This window comes from Acomys russatus, chromosome 16 (genome assembly GCF_903995435.1).
Source record: "Acomys russatus chromosome 16, mAcoRus1.1, whole genome shotgun sequence".
NCBI classification, from domain to species: Eukaryota; Metazoa; Chordata; class Mammalia; order Rodentia; family Muridae; genus Acomys; species Acomys russatus.
The window spans coordinates 23,612,401-23,633,570 of NC_067152.1; the positions used below are offsets into that span (position 1 = coordinate 23,612,401).

General features: G+C 41.2%; 1 protein-coding gene and 2 pseudogenes across 1 annotated transcript in view; 2 read left to right on the forward strand and 1 right to left on the reverse strand.

Annotated features, from left to right (window-relative positions):
• Nucleotides 1-21,170, reverse strand: part of Npepps (aminopeptidase puromycin sensitive) — an 82,113-nt gene that overhangs the window by 28,813 nt on the left and 32,130 nt on the right. Inside the window, exons 4-11 of the mRNA XM_051158442.1 lie at nucleotides 19,479-19,600; nucleotides 11,641-11,748; nucleotides 8,990-9,190; nucleotides 8,349-8,445; nucleotides 8,205-8,238; nucleotides 7,323-7,437; nucleotides 3,407-3,571; nucleotides 573-677 (exon numbers count right to left, since the gene is read on the reverse strand). Coding sequence (XP_051014399.1) covers nucleotides 573-677; nucleotides 3,407-3,571; nucleotides 7,323-7,437; nucleotides 8,205-8,238; nucleotides 8,349-8,445; nucleotides 8,990-9,190; nucleotides 11,641-11,748; nucleotides 19,479-19,600 — 947 coding nt within the window. The remainder of the gene's footprint in view (nucleotides 1-572; nucleotides 678-3,406; nucleotides 3,572-7,322; nucleotides 7,438-8,204; nucleotides 8,239-8,348; nucleotides 8,446-8,989; nucleotides 9,191-11,640; nucleotides 11,749-19,478; nucleotides 19,601-21,170) is intronic.
• On the forward strand, nucleotides 838-2,345 carry LOC127200162 (39S ribosomal protein L48, mitochondrial-like; annotated as a pseudogene).
• LOC127200275 (phospholipid hydroperoxide glutathione peroxidase-like) lies at nucleotides 14,660-15,097 on the forward strand (annotated as a pseudogene).

Here is a 21,170-nt window from a genome sequence, read left to right on the forward strand (position 1 = left end):
TTCTTAATCATTTTGGAACTATAAATCACATTCAGTGCGTCTTTCTAGAAGTTGTCTTAGACACGGTATTTTGTTACATCAATAGGAAATTAACTAATACAGACAGGGTTACTTTGTGTGGCCTTGACTGGCCTGGAACTTACTGTGTAGAACTCACAGAGATCCACCTGCCTCTGCCTCCTTAGTGCTGGGATTACATGCCCAACAGCTTTTAAGTTTTATACCAGGCTCCTATTCTTAGTTTTGTTTTGTTTTTTCAATACAGGGCTTTAGTGTGTAGCCATGGCTGGCCTGGAATTCAAATCTGTAAACCATGTTGGCCAGGAACTCAGAGATCTGCCTGCCTTTGTCGATCCTTAGATTAAATGTGTGCACCACCTGGCTACCTTCCAATTCCCACAAAAATACTAACTTATGTATCATTCATTCTTCTAGGAAACTCTAATAACCAATATAAAAAAGAAACAAGTAAACTAAAAATTAGACCAAAACCTTTTTGTTCATGCTTTATAGGATTAGAATTATAATAATGTAACAATTACTACAACCACAACAACAACCACTGCTGTTACCTGATCGCCGATGTAGTCGTGTAGCATTCGGATAACAGATGCACCTTTGCTGTATGAGATAGCATCAAATATCTCGTCAACCTCAGATGGGTGGCCCACACTGACCTGGCAGACAGTGTGAGTCAGGGTTATGACAGGAAGCAGATAGCCTGTAATACTGAATTACATAGAAAGCTTTCTAGGAAACCCCTTCTAACTCATGATAGTCTTCTGCCTTTAACTCACTCATTCATAAATGTACATAACAATCCTCAAAAAATTAAGAATGAAGAACCTAAGTAAAACAGGATAGGATAATACCTGATGTATCAGAGCCTAGGTTCTCTCCTTTGAGGAAAGGCAACCTATTAAAGCTCCATTTATTGTCATGCCTGGTGGCCCAAACTTGTAATCCCAGCACTCAGGAGGCAGAGGCAGGCAGATCTCTGTGAGTTCAGGTCCAGTCTGATCTACAAAGCCAGTCCAGGACAGCCAGGGCTACACAGCAAAATCCTGACTGGAAAAGCCAAAAACAGAAGGAAAAAAAAAAAAAACAAAAACAAAAACAACAACAAAAAGATCCATTTATTTTTGAGTGTGTCTGGAAATATTAAGATGAAAACAATTTGCTTTGTTGCACTAATTATAACAGTTTAGAAGAGCAGTTTTCAACCTATGGGTCACAACCCCTTTAGGAATTGAATGACCCTTTCTTAAAGGTCAAATATCAGATATCCTGCATATCAGAGGTTTATATTATAGTTCATAATAGTAGCAAAATTATAGTTATGAAGTCAAAATGAAATAACATTAGGGTCAGGGCTCCCCACAAGCTAAGGAACTGTATTAAAGGGTCACAGTGTCAGGAAGGTTTGGAACTACTTGTTAAGAACAATGGTTAAACACAAAGCAGGATTATAACTTCAGTTCTTTATAAACTATGACAGCCGCCTATGGGATGGAGCCATGAGGAGAGACTGGGAAACATCAAGATAAACAAAGCGGCCTAAAGACGATTTACAAGTGCTGAGCCCGTTGAATGACAGTGTTTCTGAGCAAACTTTTCCCCTCCTAAGACTCGGAATTTTGGGAGAGAATCCCATTTGTTCTGCAGGCGGTATTTTGACGATCAGTCAACACTACAAGACTAAGCCCACTCATGGCATTGGGAAAGTGCTAGAGCCCAAAAGGAAGAAAGCAAAAGTGGAAGTGAGAGCCAGTAATCTGGGGACAGATTAGAAATACGAGGTTTTAATTACCCACCTGACTGCTTATGACATGACTCTCACAGAACGTTATGCCCAGTATGTCCACCGCCTGTGCAACCGGCTCTCCATCAAGATCAAGGACAGTTACACAACGCCTCCCAAACCCATGGAGTGACGTGGACACTGGACTATGGCACAAAACGGCCCTGGACTCAGTCCTTACCATACATGAGCGAGAGGTTCAGGTCAGTGGTGTGAGTACTGTGTTTGCAGAGATTTTCTTGAAAATACTCCAAAGCAACCTTCCAGAAGGAGTGAGGCTGTCAGTGAGGGAGCACACTGACGATGACCTCAAGGGAAGGTGCAGAGCTCGGCCAGAACTGAAGAACTGTTGGCCAAGTTGAGCTAAACACTGCAAGCCTTTCATGTCATGGTCGGTCTCAGAGAAGCTCTTCCTGCATGACCAGAGCTAAGGAGAATGAATGCTCACACCGGAAATGCCTCCTGTGTCTGTGACATGCTGTGCTTGCCAGTTACCACCTATGTGAACAAAACTCAGGTGTTCTCACCTAATAAAAACCTGCTGTTGCCACTCTTAAAAAAAAAAAAAAAAAAAAAAGCCACATAGGTACAGGGGCATATTCCTAGCTCTCAGGAAGAGGAAGCAAACAGAGAATATTACCCACAACTTTAAGGCCAGCCTAGTTCATGCGGTGAGTTTTAGGTTAGTTAGGGTCACATAACAAAATCTTATCTCAAAAACAAGCAATCAGGGCTTATGAATTGGCTCACTGGGTAAAAGAGCTGGCCACAAAAACCTGACAACTTGAGCTAAATCCTTTAAGCTTATAGTGGAAGGAGAGAAAGCCAGTGCTCAACAGTTGTCCTCTGGTATCCACAGACTGTGGCTTGTACTCCCCCACATATAAAAATAATAAGTACGACAAAGCCGGCCATGGCAGCACATGCCTGTAAGCCCAGTACTTGGAAGGGAGAAACAGGTAGCTGAGTTGGGGGCTAGCTCAGTCTGCAGAGCAAAGATAGCCAAGGCTACACAGTGATACCCTGTCTCACCCCCTCCCCCGCCAAAAAAGCAAAACAAAAAAATGTTAAAACCTAATCTATTGCCAGGCATGATAATACACATCTTTAATCCCAGCACTCATGTAGGCAAAGGAAGGAGGATCTGTATGAATTTGAGGCCAGCCTGGTCTACAAAGAGTCCAGGACAACCAGGGCTACACAGGAAAACCCTATCTTGGAAAAACCAAACTAAAAAAAGAGGTAAGGACCACCAAGAACTAGGCACATGCAGAGGAGTGATGATGACACTGAACTAGGTCCAGAATTGTTGTTGGACCAGTGACAGTGCTGCTCAATAAGCCGGTTTCCTCGTACTAGCCAAACATCAACAACAAACAAACAAAGCCACATGCTTCCTGCCTCTACAAAGACAATTTCTTTATGTTCCCCACCTTAAAAAGAAAGGTTATTTAGAACTTAGTCTTATCAGGATTTCAAGCATGGAAATATAAAAATAAAATAAATAAATCAGCCATGCAGCCTTCTCTTCAGTTCAGAATCTCAAGCATCTTGAGACATAGTAAATTACTTATTTCACTGAAATGGTTGGAAAGTATAGCTCACTTCAATCGGATGGCTGTTATCTAAAGCGTCAAGTTCCTGGGCACGTGTATAATCTGCAGAAACAAACTGAGTCCAGATATCATACTCTGGGAAGCAGTGGTCCACACAGAGATACTCGATCCAGGATGCAAAGCCTTCGTTCAACCAGAGGTGAGTCCACCATTCCTAAGAAAGAAAAAGGTAGAAACAAGTGAAGGAAACAAGATGAAAGCCCATTATTTTAAAAGCATGTCTCCTTTCTATCATACTTCAAAATTTATAATTTAATAAACTAAAATTCAATGGAAAATGGTTTGTAAAGATCTCATATTTATAAAAAAAGGGAAGAATAAAAGACATTCCAACCAGTAACACCATGGCTAAGTAAGCTCCTGCGGGCAGAAGGAGGGAGGAGAAGCCTTACATGCACAGAAAGAAAACAGGGCACATTAGCAGAGACAAGACTAGATATAAAGGCCTCTGAGCCAACTATGGCGGTATATCTTTTTTTTTTTTTTTTAACATTTTATTTATTTTCTTCAAATTATGCAATTTCATGTATACTGGCCTTTTGCTTGCGTGTGTGTCTACGTGAAGGTGTCTGGAACTAGAGTTACAGACAGCTGTGAGTTGCCAGTGAGTACTGGGAATTGAATCTGGGTCCTCTGAAAGAGCAGTCAGCACTCTAAACCACTGAGCCATGTCTCCATCCCCTGTAGGGATACACTCTTATAATCTCAGAACATGGGAGGATGAGGTAGGAGGATTAATAATTTGAGTTACAAAGTAAAACCATGTTACCTGGCCCTGTCACAAAGAAAAAAGTTTTGGCTGGGTGGTGGTGGCACACGCCTTTAATCCTGGGAAGCAAAGGCAGGCAGATCTCTCTGAGTTCGATGCCAACCTGGTCTACAAAGGGAGTCCAGGACAGCCAAGGCTACACAGAGAAACCCTGTCTCAGCCCTTTCCCCTGTAAATAAATAAAAAAATAAATAAGAAAGAAAGGAAAGGGTTTTGGTTAGGCACGTGGCACACACCTTAATGCTAATACGTAAGAGGCAGAGACAGGTGGTCTCTAGAAATTTTGGGCCACCAGGTCCACATAGCAAGTTCCAGGTTAGCCAGGGATACACAATGAGACCCTGTCTCAAAAAAGACCAAATCAAAAAAAAAAAAAAAAAAAAAAAAAAAAAAAAGAGTTTACTAAAGAATGAGAGCCTCCATCTTCCTCCTTCCCTGCTCAGCAACAACAGTTTACTAAGTCCAGGGCAATAGGGCATCAGGCTGGGCAGTACACCAGAGGACTGCTTGCCCAAGAATTTCTCTTAAAAAGCCAAACCAAACCACAGCTATCAGGGCCAAATAAGAAACATGGAAATTATTCACGCATGACTAGGAGAAACACTAGTTTTGGTTTCTAGTTCTAAATACATATAAGGATTATGTAAAACTTAACAGAAACATCATGCTGGGAGTAGCTGAAAAAGAAATGGCATTTAAACACTTTTTTGAAACAGAAAATTTACATCTGTTATTGAGGATGCACAGTGAGCCAAATGAACCAGGAATAAAATGGGTAACAAATACGACTTGCAGGAAGGAAAGGTCCCAGTTCACCACTGAAATGACCATGTACAGAAACTAACAGCCACACTGGTCTAGAAACATTAACCTTTTTTATTCTATTTGTACAGGGACAACACTGTTAACTATGTGACTCTGTGTGTTTGAGCACAGAAACTAATAAAGAATGAAAGAAACATGGGTGACATGAAAAATTTAGGAACTAGCTTTTTTAGAACAGATCAGTCTAATTTTCATCGAAGTTGATTAAATCTCTTAATTATATGAATCCAAAACAAATACCAGAGACTTTTTTGTTAAAGGGCACTTACACAATAGAGGGTGTCAGTCTAAGTGCCATTTAGGCATCAGTAAGCCCCACTGAGATAAGCTGTTCAAAGCTACTGACACTAACCCTCTGGAATGTCACTCTGTGAGACAACTGGCATCTAATCAAGACAGTTACATAAGCTCAGTAAAAAGCTGTTTCAAAACAATAGCCATGTATTTCTTCTGCTAAGATTTACTGCTGGTAATAAATCAACAATTTTTCTTACAGTTGAGCAAAAAGAGTTTGTAGGAATAGCACAGTTGCTGATTAAAAGAAAATACCAAGCCAGGTGTGGTTGTATACACCTAGGATTTCAGCACATGAAGGCAGAGGCAGGAGGATCTCTGTGAGTTCAAGGCCAGCCTGAGTTGACATAGTGAGTTCCAGGACAGGCAGGACTATATAGTTTTGTTTCAAGAAAAACGAAGCAAAAATAGGGGCAGTGGTGGCATATGCCTTGGGAGGCAGAGGTAGGCAACCAAAAACCAAAAACCAAACCAAACAAACAAAAACAGAAAGAGAGGATATAATTTCTACACATATTTGAATGCAAGCAATAACTCATATCATTCCAATGAAATTATTTTAAAAATATAAAACATTTAATTTATATGAAAAGCTTTAAGCATCCAAAAAAATGTGAAACAGCTTATTTTCAGAGATTGAGTTTCTTTAGAAATACTCTTAGCTAGGTTACAGTTGAAACACAACTTACTTGCTTGCTCATTTCTAAGACTTAACCAACATCCAAGCCAGGCTCTGCTTGCTGGCAGCCTATGGTCCGATGGAGGGATCTCGTGAGTTCCCCTCTAGTTCATTCACTGCACACGTACCTGTCTAATTCACTTATTAAACTCTGCATTTCAGAAACACTAACATAATTGACTCCCACAGATAGAATTTTATTTATAGTAAAGGTAAAATATCAGGATTAGCAGGTACAAAGTACATATGGTAACTGAAAACTCCCAATTATATAGTTGGAATTTTAGCATGGCTTTTTTTTTTTTTTTTTTTAAAGATTTATTTATTATTTACACAGCATGTACACCTGCAATGCCAGAAGAGGGCACCAGATCTCACTACATATGGTTGTGAGCCACCATGTAGTTGCTGGGAATTAAACTCAGGACCTTTGGAAGAGCAGACAGTGCTCTTAACCTCTGAGCCATCTCTCCACTCCCCTAGCATGACTTTATTCTGTAGATTTTTTTAAAAAAGTATATTACATCAAAGGTTTTATTTTTTAATTTATTTATCTTATTTGAGGTGACTGCAATAATGATCCATATAACCACTTTAATAAAGTTTGTGTATGTGTGTGTTTAAGTTTTAGAGACAGGGTTTCTCTGTGTAGCCTTGGCTGTCCTAAACTCACTTTGTAGACCAGGCTGGCCTCGAACTCACAGCGATCCGCCTGCCTCTGCCTCCCGAGTGCTGCCACCACGTCTGGCAAGCTTTGTGTCTATACATTTCAATTAACAAGCTGTACAACAAAGGTAACGCAGGGAACTAGAGTCAGCTTGGAATCTCATTGCACAATTCATTCCTCTTAGCGTAAGAATTTTTCTCTCACCCAAATTAGTATCTTCACAATTCCTATTTGCCAACAAATTATAGAAATTTACAAAGTACTTCCTGTTAAGCAACCACGGTCTCCTTCTCTTCTCATACACCTCTCACCTGCTCTCCATGCTGGGGAACCTAACTGAAGACCTTACCCATGCTGAGCAAGGGTCTAACCACTGAGCTATACACTGATAAATACAACAACCATTTCTACAGCCTTTCAAAACAGACCTTTTATAAGAAAACGCTTCTTTTTTGAAATAGGGTATCTCTGTGTAGCCCTCGCTGGCTTTGAACTTGTTCTGTAGAGCAGGCTGGCCTCAGACCTGCCTCTGGCCCCCACCACTGAAGCGCGCAAAAGAAAAAGTCTTTTTGTGGGGCACAATATCATAGCCAAATTTTAAATACTGTGGCCAAAATAGCGTGCAGCAGGACATAGATGGATATATTTGAGCACTTAAAAATATTAAATACCATAGTAACAAGATTTCCAAACCATTGATGGGCGAGTTCATGTCCCACAACTAGAGCAACCCATTGCCGTGATGAAGAGCAGGAGTTTTTTGGATCAATGAGCAATGCAGTCTCCCTGTGTTTGAAAATAAAATAAAATAAAATGGTAAAAGCATTTCAATAAAAGCAGCATACAGAAGTGAAGGAGACTCAGGCAATAAGTCTGATGGCTTTATGTTAGGCTTCAGCAATACCACGTAAACATTTCCTCAGCACAGGTAAGGTAAATGGGGTCCAGGAAGACTGCAGACTACTTTGGTAGACTTTGTACAACAGAAAATCAAAGACATCCAAGCTTATCAGTGTGCTGTCTGGTGACTAGGAAGACTGCTATCAGAGAAGACACAGCGAGCAGCAGAGGAAGGCAGTCTCAAGTCCCGAAAAGGGCACGAGCAGGCTATGCAAAGCTCAGGTCATCTAAAGGCAACTGAAAGTGGAAGGAAAAACTGTTTACAGACTCAGCCTCAGAAATTATGCAACCCACATGTTTGTGCTGTGCTAACAGACATGTAAAACTCTGCCTAGAAAATGCAGACTCAGGGAGGCTCTTAAAGTTGGGCAACAGCTGTGTAACTGCTGGGAAGGAACCGCACTGAATGTGACTCAGCCAACAACACAGCTAAAAACACTGTAAGTGCCAAACGCTCCCTTTAAAACTACTGCTCCTCAGATGGTAGCACCAGAGAGGGAAGTCCGTCTGCATGCTTCAAATACGCATCAAACTCAGGAGAGGTGGAAAAATCTACCCCAGAGTGTAAAGCAAAGCCACTCAGCTGTGAATAGGAGTCAAGCCCTTAGGAAAGCAGTGATTGGAAAGAAGGCGGTGACGTGTCATTAACATACCTATAAGTAACAAGGCCCCAGTTCTCCATGGCACCTTCATAAAATAAATATAAACATTTATTGATACATATGCATACTTTTCCTCAAAATCACAAAATTCAAATAAAGTCACACAATTCAGCAATAAAATGAAATTTACTTTACCAGCTGCAAAGTCAGCAATAGCAATGAGATCAATTTTAGGCAGAGGATAAGGAACATTGAAGTAGTCTTTATAAAAAGGCAAGGTTTTAGCAGCAACCTATAAAGAACAAACAAAAAACTTCTATGAATACTTTATTAGGAGTAACACAGAACTCCACAAAGGAAAGCTGTTTGAAGACAAAGTACCATGAGCTTCCAGAAACTAGTCCCAGGGACGCCTACACCTCGGAAGGCTGTGTTAGCCACAAGTTTTGGATCACTGGTCAAACCCTAACCCATTTATAAGTTGATACGAACAATATAACTATGTATTTTCATGGTGTTCCATAGAAAAACAAAAATCTGTTTTTACATTCTCATTCCCCCCGCCCCCCGCTATCCAGAGCCAGAGGTCTGAACCCATGACTTCAAACTGCAAAACACGAACGCTGCCACTACCCCATCACGGCTTTGGTATTTTCTGGATCACTGTCTAATAAAATGTTAATGCAATTAAGGTTGGCATATCCAAAATTCTAATGAAAGTATCACAACAACTTTCCAATTAATCACAAGTAACTGTACTAGTAAATTATCAGAAATGTAAATTCCCCAACCTGGAGGTACGGACTGTTGGAACAATCCTCTTCAATGACATTTACCTCTAGCGCAAATTTTCCTTGCTCTGCTTTGCCAACAGGGGTGTACACACGGACACACACCCCATCTTTTGACCTTGTTTCTACAAAGTCGTATTCACCCACAACAAATGCCACCAGATACGTAGACATAACAGGTGTTCGGGCAAACTTCACTTCCACTAAATTTTCATCATCAGGATATGGTTTCCTGTCAATTACATTCTTAAGGAAAAAGTAAAAACAGAAAACAAGAAAATTTTAACAAGATTTATATTGGTATTTTAGAGTGATACTAGACAAAAACTATCGGCTTAAATATTTTCCCTTTACCTTCCTTAGAATGACTTATTTTAATCCCAGTTCATCAGTGTTTTGGTTTGGTTTGGTTTTTGGTTTTCCAAGACAGAGTTTCTCTATATAGCCCTGGCTGTCCTCAAACTCAGAGATCCCCCTGCCTCTGCCTCCCTATGCTGGGATTAAAGGCATGAGCCACCACGCCCAGTTCTCATCGGTGTTTTTTGAGACAGGGTTTCTCTGCGTATACTTGGCTGTCCTGGACTCACTTTATAGACCAGGCTGGCCTTGAACTCAGAGATCCACCTGCTTCTGGCCCCCAAAGGCGTGTGCCACCACGCTGGGCCTCATCAGTGTTTTTATATAATGAAGCTAGTCCCTCTTTGATGAAAAATGATCTGATAAGGTTCTTTTCCATCTGTGGGGTGGTGGTAGCACACACCTTTAGAGTTCCAGCACTCCAAAGGCAGAGGCAGGTGGATCTCTGAGGACAGCCCCAGCTACAAAGAGAAACCCTATCTTGAAAACAAACAAGTTCTTTTTTTCTGCTTTTGAGACAAGGTCTCAGGATGTGCCCTTGGTTGGCTGGGATCTTGCTACACAGATCAGGCTGGCTTCTGACTCATAGAGATCCACACTGCTGAGATCAAAGGCATGTACTACCTTGCTTGGTTTTTAATAAAGTCTCACACTAAGAACTGGAAGCAAAGTGCTAAAACTCTTAAGGACTTACTTTAAAAAAGGAGTTAATTTTTCTTAAAAAGTTTACATGGTACACATTGGAATTTTTCTTTTCAGGTTTTTGTTTTGTTTTGGTTTTCTGTTTTTGAGACAGAGTTTCTCTCTGTTATCTTGGCTGTCCTGGACTCACTTTGTAAACCAGGCTGGCCTCGAACTCACAGCGATCCACCTGCCTCTGCCTCTGAGTGCTGGGATTGAAGGAGCATGCCACCACGCCCGGCTCAGTTCTGTTTTTTGACTCAGGGTCTTACTATATAGCTCTGGCTGGCATTGAATTCACAAAGATCCACCTGTCTCTGCCTCCTAGGTGCTGGGATTAAAGGCGTGCACCAGTATGCCTAGGCCATCATAGAGGTGTTAAAAGCAAAAACAAACAAACAAACAAAACCTCTCAATATCTTTCAAATGAAAATAAGAAGCCAGGCGTGGTGGCTCACCCTTTAATCTCATCACTCAGGAGGCAGAGGCAGGCTGATCAATGTGAGTTCAAGGACAGCCTGGTCTACAAAGCGAGTCCAAGACAGCCAAGGCTACACAGAGAATCCCTGTCTCGAAAAACCAAAAGAAAAATAAGAACAGGAGAAAATGAATTGATAATAAAAGTGTTATGGAATCTTACATCTTAAAGTGTATTAACTTCGAGATCTCAAATACCCTTTGTACCAAGGGTCTGGATTTCACTGTGTAACAGTCCTGGGTGTCTTGGAACTCACTTTGTAGACCAGGGAGGCCTTGAACTCACATAGATCTGCCTGCCTCTGCCTCCTGAGTGCTAGGATTAAAGGCGTGCGCCACCATGGCCTGATTTAAGAAACAGATCCCAAATTCATTCACACTAAAATGTCAATGAATGTTCCATTTAGTGTGTTAGTCTCCTGTCTAGGAGTGTTTGAGAAGACAATAGCGTTTTCTATGAAATTCTTTCACCAATAAGTAGGCAAAAAGGAGATGTTTTTGTTTGTTCATTTTTGGCTTTTAATCCAGCTTTTAGTCCAACTGGCCTAAAACTCATTATGTTGTGTGGGCTAGTCTTGAACTTGCAGTAACCTTTCTGCTTTAGTTGCTCATTTGCTGGGATTAGAGGCATGATTCACCAAGCATAGAAAGGTAGTGGCTAAACCAGGCATGGTGCCTCATCTGCTCAAATGCTGGGATTATAGGTAAGAGCCACCATGCCTGGCTTGAAACTCTCTAAAAACCTAGAAAGAAAGAAAGAGAGAGAGAGAGGGAGGGAGGGAGGGAGGGAGGGAGGGAGGGAAAGCAAGCTAGCTAGTGGCTATTAGACATCCAGAGACAGAGTCAGAGACCCTGGTTACTCTCAGTCTTAGACAATACAGTTTAAGCAATGAAAGCTTATTGTGCTTATGAATGAGATCAATAACAACAGTAAAGAGAGCATATTTGAAAATATAATCAGCCAAAAACCTAAATATACTTTTTAGTTCAGTCATCGCTTCTATGATTTAATGAGAAAGCCAACACACTTTTTGTTTTGTTTTTCTGTGTAACTGTCCCACTGAAAATAAAGGAAACAATAAAGATGTTTCTAGTATGCATTAAGCACCACGGTAAGTGGTTCATGGCATCCTATTTAATCAACAAAGCAAATTATTAAAAGTTTATTAGCTCATACATACCATGTTTGATAAAGCCACTCTGTCTTTAGGAACAACCAGGGAGATATCAAAAGTTGCTTTGATAGCAGGCTCATCCCAACAAGGAAAAGCCCTCCGTGCATCAGTAGCCTTAAGGGGGGAAAAAAATATATATATATAAGCTTATAAATATTAAGTTAACCTCAGAGGCTGTTTCATGAAATCACTGCCATTTTGTTATCGTTTATTAGTTTAGTCAATTCTTTTTTTTTTTTTCTTTCCTTTTTGTAAAAATTGTATTTAACATGTTCTCTCTGCATGTATGTTTCTGCACCACATTTGTGCCTGGTATCTTCAGATACCAGAAGAAGACATGAGATCTCCTGGAACCAGAATTACCAATAGTTGAGTAGCCATATGTATGCTGGGAATTGAACCTGAGTTCTCTTCAAGATCAGCCTGTGCTCCTAACCTCTGAGCTCTCTCTCTAACTCCTCTTTTTCTTTCATTTTTTTTCAGTATTGATCACTGTGTTGGAGCCCAAGAATAGCCACACAACCACTCAGACTCCATCCCGGGATCACTTGCGGATACAAGCTGCTGAGCTCTGGACTTCCTAAAAGCTGATATAATATAAACCAGGCCAGCTGATGTGATTGCTCCAGGTCTTTCAACTGGATCGACTAATCAGATGCTTCTGATAACTGCCCCATTGCCCAGGCTTTGATGAGCATTTCAGCCTTCCTGGACCCTGATAATCAACATCCTAATGTCAGCTGGAAGTAGTTATGTAATACTTTGTCCATTGTCCCTTCTGAGAAGTTGAAATGCTAACGTCAAAAGGAGCTGACAAACAAATAGGTACCTATAATGTCAGCTGATGTAGGTGACCTAGCTGAGCAAGGCACCAATCAGATTAACAGTTAACTGATAATACTTTGTTTAGTTAGCCAAAATGTATTCCAATGTATTACTGCCCTCCCCTGCCTTTTGCACTTGGCTTTCCTATAAAAAGGCTGCCCTAAGAGCAGTTTGGCTCCTGAGAGTCCACTCTGTGTCCCTGATTGTTATAAGTTTTGGGCTTCAATAAACATCCATACCTGACCGACACCAGAGTCTGAGTGGTTTGTGTGGAATATTCTTGTGCTCTAGCACATGCATAACAGACAAGCTCTCATCTACTGATCTGTCCCTAGGCTTCATATATTTACTTTCTACTCTGCCAGAAAATGAGCTAGGTACTGACTACAAAGCAAATCCAATGCTGCCACCACTGTCACACTAGCAATTATTTGTGAAATATTCTGCTACAGATCATGAAAAAATGGGACTCATTTGTGGTTATATCTTTGCTTTTATTAAAGTATTTTAACATTTCAGATTTAACATGAACAGCTTTACTAATAATGTAGACACAATACAATGCACAGACCATTTTATCCCATGCTGTAAGGATTCAAAGTATGAGCTGGGCATGGTGGCACACGCCTTTAAGCCCAGCACTCGGGAGGCAGAGGCAGGCGGATCGCTGTGAGTTCGAGGCCAGCCTGGTCTACAAAGTGAGTCCAGGACAGCCAAGGCTACACAGAGAAACCCTGTCTCAAAAAACCAAAAACCAAAAACCAAAAAAAAAAAAGATTCAAAGTATGGAAAATATGAGAGAAAGTGCCTCTGGGTTTTATTTTAAGTTAAAAACAATCAATATAGCAATAAAAATATGTTGGGTACTATAATAAAGAAATAAAAATGTTCCCAATCTTTAATATACTCTGTTCTTTATCTAGAATGAGAATAAAAGCAGATGCTCTATCAATTCAAAACAAGCCATTTGTTTAATGGCATTTCTATATACTGTACATCAAACTCACTATCTGACCTACTTCGAGACATCATTCTTTCTATAAAAATTAAAAATGGGACTAGGGAGACAGCTCAGCCAGGAAGTATAAACTGAGCAAGCAAGCAGGATAAATTAAATTTGATCCCCAGAACCTGTTTGTGGTGGTGTTCGTGGTCTCGATGCTGGGGGAGGCGGGATAAGAAGAGGCCCGGGCTCCTCGGCCAGCTTGTCTAGCCTAGCCAAAGCTCTTCCTCTTGGTTGTTTATTATTTTTTGGTACAGAGTTGTGCTGTGTGGCTCTGGCTTTCATGGTATTGCTCTGTAGCCTTGCCTCTCTTCTACACCATGAGTGCTAGGTTTAAAGGCATGTTCCACCACCACCTGGCTCTATTTGAAACTCTGGGAAGAAAAAAAGAGGTAGATAACATCCTGAAGATTGATTATCTGAGGCTGAACTCTGACCTCCATGAGCACATGCACATGTATCTGCTCACATGTGTACCCGCTCACACACGCGTAAGATAAATAATGAATAGTCAGGCATGGTGGTACATGCATGTGATCCTAGCAATCAGGAAATAAGATTAGGAAAGAGCTCAAAACTAGACTCAGCTGCACAGTGACTTTGAAGCCAGCTAGGGCTACATATGACTCTGCCTAAAAGGAAAACATAAGGCAAGAGTGTTGCCACACTTAGAGCAAGAGCACTTGGAAGGCTGAAGCCATCAGAAGCTCTAGGGTATGTTCACCTCCACGGTAAGACTGAAACCATACTGGGTTACATTAAGAGCCTGTCTCAAAAAGAAGTAAGTGAATAAAAATTTTTACTAGGCTGGGTCTGGTGGCACACGCCTTTAATCCCAGCACTCGGGAGGCAGAGGCAAGCTGATCAATGTGAGTTCAAGGCCAGTCTGGTCTACAAAGCGGGTCCAGGACAGCCAAGGCTACACAGAGAAACCCTGACTCAAAAACAAGAGATTTATTTACTATTTATACAGTACTCTGCCTGCATGTGTACCAGCATGCCAGAAGAGGGCACCAGATCTCATTATACATGGTTGTGAACCACCATGTGGCTGCTGGGAATTGAACTCAGGACCTTTGGAAGAACAGACAGTGCCCTAACTTCTCAGCCATCCCTCCAGCCCAATAAAAATTTATTTAAGATTTAAGATATAAATAAGAGTGCACATCCCGTGACGACGGGCACTGTGTGTTTCCCATGCATATATTCTCAGCCTAGGACATCAACAGGCACATGATTTGCCTGGATTAAAAACAAAGGTTTCATGTATGTCACCAACATAGCCTGGCAAAACCGATGTAAATTACACTCGGCTAGTTGATCTGCATGCCCAATATGTGGAGCGTGGCTTACAAATCTTGGCCTTCCCTTGCAACCAGTTCAGGAGCCAGGAGCCAGGAAGTAATCAAGAAATCAAGGATTTTGCAGCCGCTACAATGTCAAGTTTGACTTACAAGATCTACCCCCACTGTAGAAATGGATGAAAGTCCAGGCCAACCGCAGCGGCACGCTGGGAAATGCCATCAAATGGAACTTCATCAAGTTTCTCATTGATAAGAATGGCTGCTTGGTGAAGCGCTATGGTCCATGGGGGAGCCCCAGGGAATAGAGAAGGCCCTGCCATGCTACATCTAGCCTTACAAGTGTGTGCCTGCGCGAAGCACCCCTGCCCTGTGAATCCTGGACCCTTCCACCCTGGCACTCATGATGGTCTGCCTGCAGAGCAGCCTGCTGGTGAGGTAGTCCTGAGGACCTGGCGTACATCCCGCCAGGAAGGCCCAGATGTCTATGGCCCCCAGCCTAAGCTTCACCTTGCCTACCTTGTGGGATTAAAATGTAGAAATGTGAAAAAATAAAATACAAATATAAATAAAAGTGGGGCTGGAGAGATGGCTAACCAGTTAAAAGCACTGATTGCTCTTTCAGAGGACCTGGGTTCAATTCCCAGCACCCACACAGCAGCTCACAACTGTCTGTAACTCCAAGCCCTGATTATACCCCTCATAGATATAAAGGCAAGCAAAACACCAACGCACACAAAATAACAAATTAAAAAAAAAAAAAAAAAAAAAACCTTATGTGGTTCTACACACCTTTAATCCCAGCATTTGAGAGGCAGAGACAGGCAGATTTCTATGAATTTCAGGCCACCCTGTCTACAAAGCAAGTCCAGGACAGCTAAGGCTCTTGTTACACTGAGAAACCCTGTCTCAAAAAACAAAAACAAAACAAACAAACAAACAAAAAGAATGAATAAACAGAAAGAACAAGCTTAAAGCAAAATACAGTTCTAACAGTTTTGCATGATACCAAATATAAAAATAAATCAATGTTAATAAACAAAAACAAGGGGCTGGAGCGATGGCTCAGAGGTTAAGAGGACTAGTTGGCTCTTCCGAGGTCCTGAGTTCAATTCCCAGCAACCACATGGTAGCTCACAACCATCTCTAATGGACTCTGATTCCTTCTTCTGGTGTACATGAAAACAAAGCACTCACACACATAAAATAAATTAATATTTTTTAAAAAGTAACAAACAGCCAGGCGTGGCAGCGCATGCCTTTAATCCCAGCACTCAGGAGGCAGGGGCAGGCAGATTGATGTGAGTCCAAGGCCAGCCTGGTCTACAAAGTGAGTCCAGGGCAGCCAAGATTATACAAAGAAACCTTGTCTTGAAAAAAAGAAAATAGAAAAAACAAAAAACGAACAAACAAACAAAAAAACAGAACAAAACCCCAAAGTGGAGCCTATGATACTATTCTGAATCATAGAAAGAAATAATGAAAACACACAGAGCAAAAGACACATATTTTTAAAAGAATGGCATCACTTCTTTTTCTTTTTTGTATAGCCTTGGCTGTCCTGGACTCACTTTGTAGACCAGGCTGGCCTCGAACGCACAGAGATCCCCCTGCCTCTGCTTCCTGAGTGCTGGGATTAAAGGCGTGCACCACCAAGCCTGGTAAGAATGGTATTCCTTCTAAAAGATTTATTTATGTAATTAATGCCTATGAGTGCTCTATTTGCATGTGTGTTTGTATGATAGAAGAGGACATCAGATGCATTTATAGATGGTTATGAGCCACCATGTGGTTGCTGAGAACTGAACTCAAGACCTCTGGAAGAGCAGTCAGTGCCCCTAACTGCTGAGCCATCTCTCTAGCCCCTAGCACACATTTTTTTCAATCAGTGTTGGGGAATGAACCCAGCATCTCACATTTGCTAGGCAAGTGCTCTACCACTGAGCTATGTGGACTGAATTCTCAAAGTAAATCACGAATTCTATCAGTGAATAATTAAGACACTGACAAAAGAGAATGTAAAAAAATAAATTGTAAGAGCTGAGGTGATGGCTCAGTAATTAAGTGCTCTTGCATTAAACTCGTGTTTGGTTCCCAGCAACCTTTAACCCCAGCACTCAGGAGGCAGAGACATACAGATCTCTTGAGTTTGAGAGCAGCCTAGTCTACAGAACAAGTTCCAGGCCAGAGAGACCTTGTCTAAAAAACAAAACAAAACATTTTATCTATTTTTGTTTAGACTGTTTGAGGAGGATCCAAGGAAACAGAGCACTTTAAACTGGGTACTATCAGAAAACGGAAGTGAGCCAGGCTAGTGACACACACTTGAAAACCCCACATTTGCTAAGTTAAGGCAGGAAGATCATGAAGAATGTAAAGACAAGCCGAGTTAAACAACAAAAGTTCTTGTTTGGAAGTCTAGCAAAATGACTCAGCTGGGCAAGGGTACTTCCTGTCAAGTCCAAACCTGAGCTCAATTCCAGGACCCACAAGGTAGAAGGAAACAATCAATTCCCCCAAGTTGTCATCTGACTTCCACATGAGTGCCACAGCATACTATAAATTTTTGTTTGTTTTAACAACAGTTTGGGGATGAAGCGATGGCTCAGTGGTCAAGAGCGCTGGCTACTCTTCCAAAGGACCAAACACCCACATGGTAGCTTACAATCATTAGTTAACTCAAGTCCCAGGGGATCCAACATCCTCTTCTGGTCTCCAAAGGCACTTACACAGATATACATGCAGGCAAAACTCCCATACATATAAAAAATAAATCAATTAAATAAAACAAACAAGCAAAACCACAACTGTTTGTTCTCCATGCTAATATTTGACAACAGATGGACTCTGGGGAAGGGACAGTCATGGCTTTCAGTTGTATGCCAAACAGTAAGCCCACCAGGCTCCAGGAGATAGTTCCAACCCCATGGCCATACAGACAGTCCTGGTTAAAATCAGAGTCAGGCTACAGAAATGGCACAGAAGTTAAGAGCATGTATTGTTCTTGCAGAAGACCTGATTCAGTTCCCAACACCTAATTAGGGGCCTTGCAACCTCCCATAACTCCAGAGGAACCTGGAGTGGACACCTGAACCTGTATAGGCACACACACAGACACAAAATCTAAATATATGTATATAAAGTTAGAGTCACCAAGTTAAACAAATAGGCATGAATGTGGGGAAGAGAGCTGGGGTGGGAGATTAAAAGGGAGGAATATGTTATATACATGTATGAAACTGTCAAAGAACAAACTTCATAGTAACATTTAAACCAAGCCAGCTGGGAACTGTGGCACACACCTGTAATCTCAGCAGTCAGGAGGCAGAGGCAGACAGATCTCTTCTGAGTTTGAAGTCAGCCTGGTCCACATAATGAGTTCCGGCACAGCCAGAGCTACGCACTGAGACCCTGTCTCAAAAAATCCTCAAAGGTGTGAGACTTTTGGATAGGTAGCGAAGAGAGCTAAATCCAAGACAAAATGCAGCTGGTGCCTCCCCAGGGCCAAACACCATGCCTTAAAACCCGAGGAAATCAAGGGCTTTCTGCTCAGAGTCCAGCGGAAGGAAACCAAATCCCTCAAGATCATGACAAGGATAACGGGAAGTTGGCGGCTCATCGCGCAGGCACTTTCACGGCCTGGTCATCACAGACGAGGCGGCAGGGACTATGAAGCAGCCCATACGTCCTGGTTTGGAAGTGACAGAGCTGAAATGAGCCAGGCCTCCGCATTTGACTATTAAAAAGAAACAAAAACAAAAAAACTCTTGAAAAGTGAAAATAAAAATAATAAGTTTTTAAAAATTGTAATAATAAAATAGTAGTGTACTACAGCTAAGAATCTAGAATAGCTGCAAGTAAACAGGAACACATAAATGTGATGTGTATTTTTATTTTGGTTTACTTCTCATAGAGTAGCACCGTGTGGCCCCGGCAGCTCTTAAATTCACTACTCAACCTAAAACAACAATAACAACCAAAGCCAGTTCTGATTGTGTATAAACACACGACTATGACATCGTTCTGCAGCCTGTATCCTTCATTCCCTCCTTATTTAAAGATCCCAGCACTCGGGAGGCAGAGGCAGACAGATCGCTGTGGGTTTGAGGCCAGCCTGGTTTATAAAAGTGAGTCTAGGATAGCCAGAGCTACACAGAGAAACCCTGTCTCGAAAAACTTAAAAAAAAAAAAAAAAAAAGATTTACTTTTGTTTGTAAGTGTATGTGTGCATGCATGCAGGTGAGAACAAGTTGCCATCAGAGGCCAGAGGGTGTCAGATCCCCTGGAGTTACAGTTGTTCAGATGCCCAATGTGAAAGCTAGAAATCAGCAAACTCAGGTCCTCTCACTGAGCAGAATGGTCTCTTAAACAATGACCCACACCTCCCGAGTCCTCGGCTTTTTAAGGCATGGTGCTGAGTGCTGGTGACTGCACCAGCTGCAGATTGTCTTGGAAGCTACTTATCTTCTTTATATAGATAGAAATAATCCTGAATATAAAATACAAATTCTAGGGCCAGGCATGACAGTACATGCCTTTGATCCCAGCACTCAGGAGACAGAGGCATACAGATTTCTGAGTTTGAGACCAGCCTGGTCTATAGAACATGTTCCAGGGCAGCCAAGGCTACACAGTGTGACCCTGTCTCAAAAAACCAAAAATAAAATGAAAAAGCAAGACAAAAAAAGTTACATTAGTAAAAAAGTAGCACATACCTCAAACTGTGTGACAGCAGCATAGCGCACCTCTCCAGAGGGGGTGGTGTATTTGCTTCTATAGAAGCCTTTCATTTTGTCATTCAGCTCGCCAACAAAATCTATCTTTAAGGTTCCTGTGCCTGTGTTGAAGATGAATAAAGATCTTTTTATGGAGACGTTAATCAATACCGTATCAAAGACAGTATGTTCAACTGGCTATTACAACGTTCACAGCATTTCCTTTCTCAAGTACTCCTTCTGGAACTGGAGAGAATATTTGACTGATTGACATAAGTGGCAAACTAATCCTAAAAGCCTTATTTAGGGGGATTGCTTAGAAAATAAGCTTAAAAAATAATTTTACTAAGTCTCAAATTACCATAACACATGAAGGCAAGAGTAAGGAAGAAGCATTTAATAATGAAGTCTGACACAAGTTTCTGTGCATGGGACTTCTAAAAATATTCATGAATGTTTATAAAGTTGGAAGTATAGTCCCCCTTTTTTAGAAAAGGAAACCAAGGGGCTAAAAATTTAAAGTGACTTTCCAAAGGTCATGAAATTATTAAGCAGCAAGAATGTTTTCTTCTAAAACATGCTCTCTGCCAATTACACCATGTGATTAGTCGTTTCAGAAGGTTTGAAGCACACAAAGAGAAATGTAGCCAATTACTCTACCACTAAAGACAGTGTCTGTTTGGTCCAGATAGAATATTGATTGCATATTCCTATAAGGAAGTATAAGGAAGAATAATTATTTGATCAACTAAAGGGCATGAAGTTAATTCTGAGGATTACCTCAATCATTTGAGCATGGATACTAAACCCAAGCACAAATGCAGCCTAAATACCAGTTTTTGCCTATACATAAAACCTTTGCTTTCATGTACTATTTTTAATAACAGAATAAAGACAATTGTATCTAGCGGTCACCTGCTAAGTTCAGATGCATGGTAAAACGACAATCCCATTCTGTATCTTACAAATCAAGTCCCCACACAAAAACTGTTTTGAAAAAATGTTGACTTTGGAGTGGATCGTCTCCACGGGTCTACTTGTAAGCAGATCTAGAGTATGCGGCTCTAACAAATCAAGAAAAATGACCAGCCAGTCATACCAGACTGTCATATCCTAATATTCCAAACTTTCCTTCTGAAATGCTCTAAAGTAATGATGTCTGACATTGATTCCTTAGTATATCTTTTTGTGTGGCCTTAAAGTCAAAATTTCATACCTAAAACTGAATTTGCTCTTTGGAAAGGTTCAAAGGCACACAAGTACAATTTTATACATCAGGTAAAGGACAAAAGGCACTGCCTCCACTTAAAGACAAGTGTATCCGTCATGTGGCTAATCTCATTTTCTCACATGTCACTGAGTGATTCTGACAATTATTGAAGACAGAATTTCATACTCCTATAGATAGCAAAGCCCTAAAATAATGTAACATTCTTAAAACAGTCATGCTGGCAAACACTAACAGCTTAACTGACGCTCAACTGGACAGCTCAAATCTATATAGTTTGAAATAAGACATTTGATCTGTGTCATCTCAAGGGACAATGACGTTCTGGTGTGTATGCTAAGAAGGTCCTCTGCCACTGAGCGCCTCCAATTCCAGAGAACCCTTGTTTAACGAAAACAACAGATTCTAGGGCAGTAACTTTCAATGCAGCGATGGACTGGCAGAGTTACTAATGGTGGGTACTA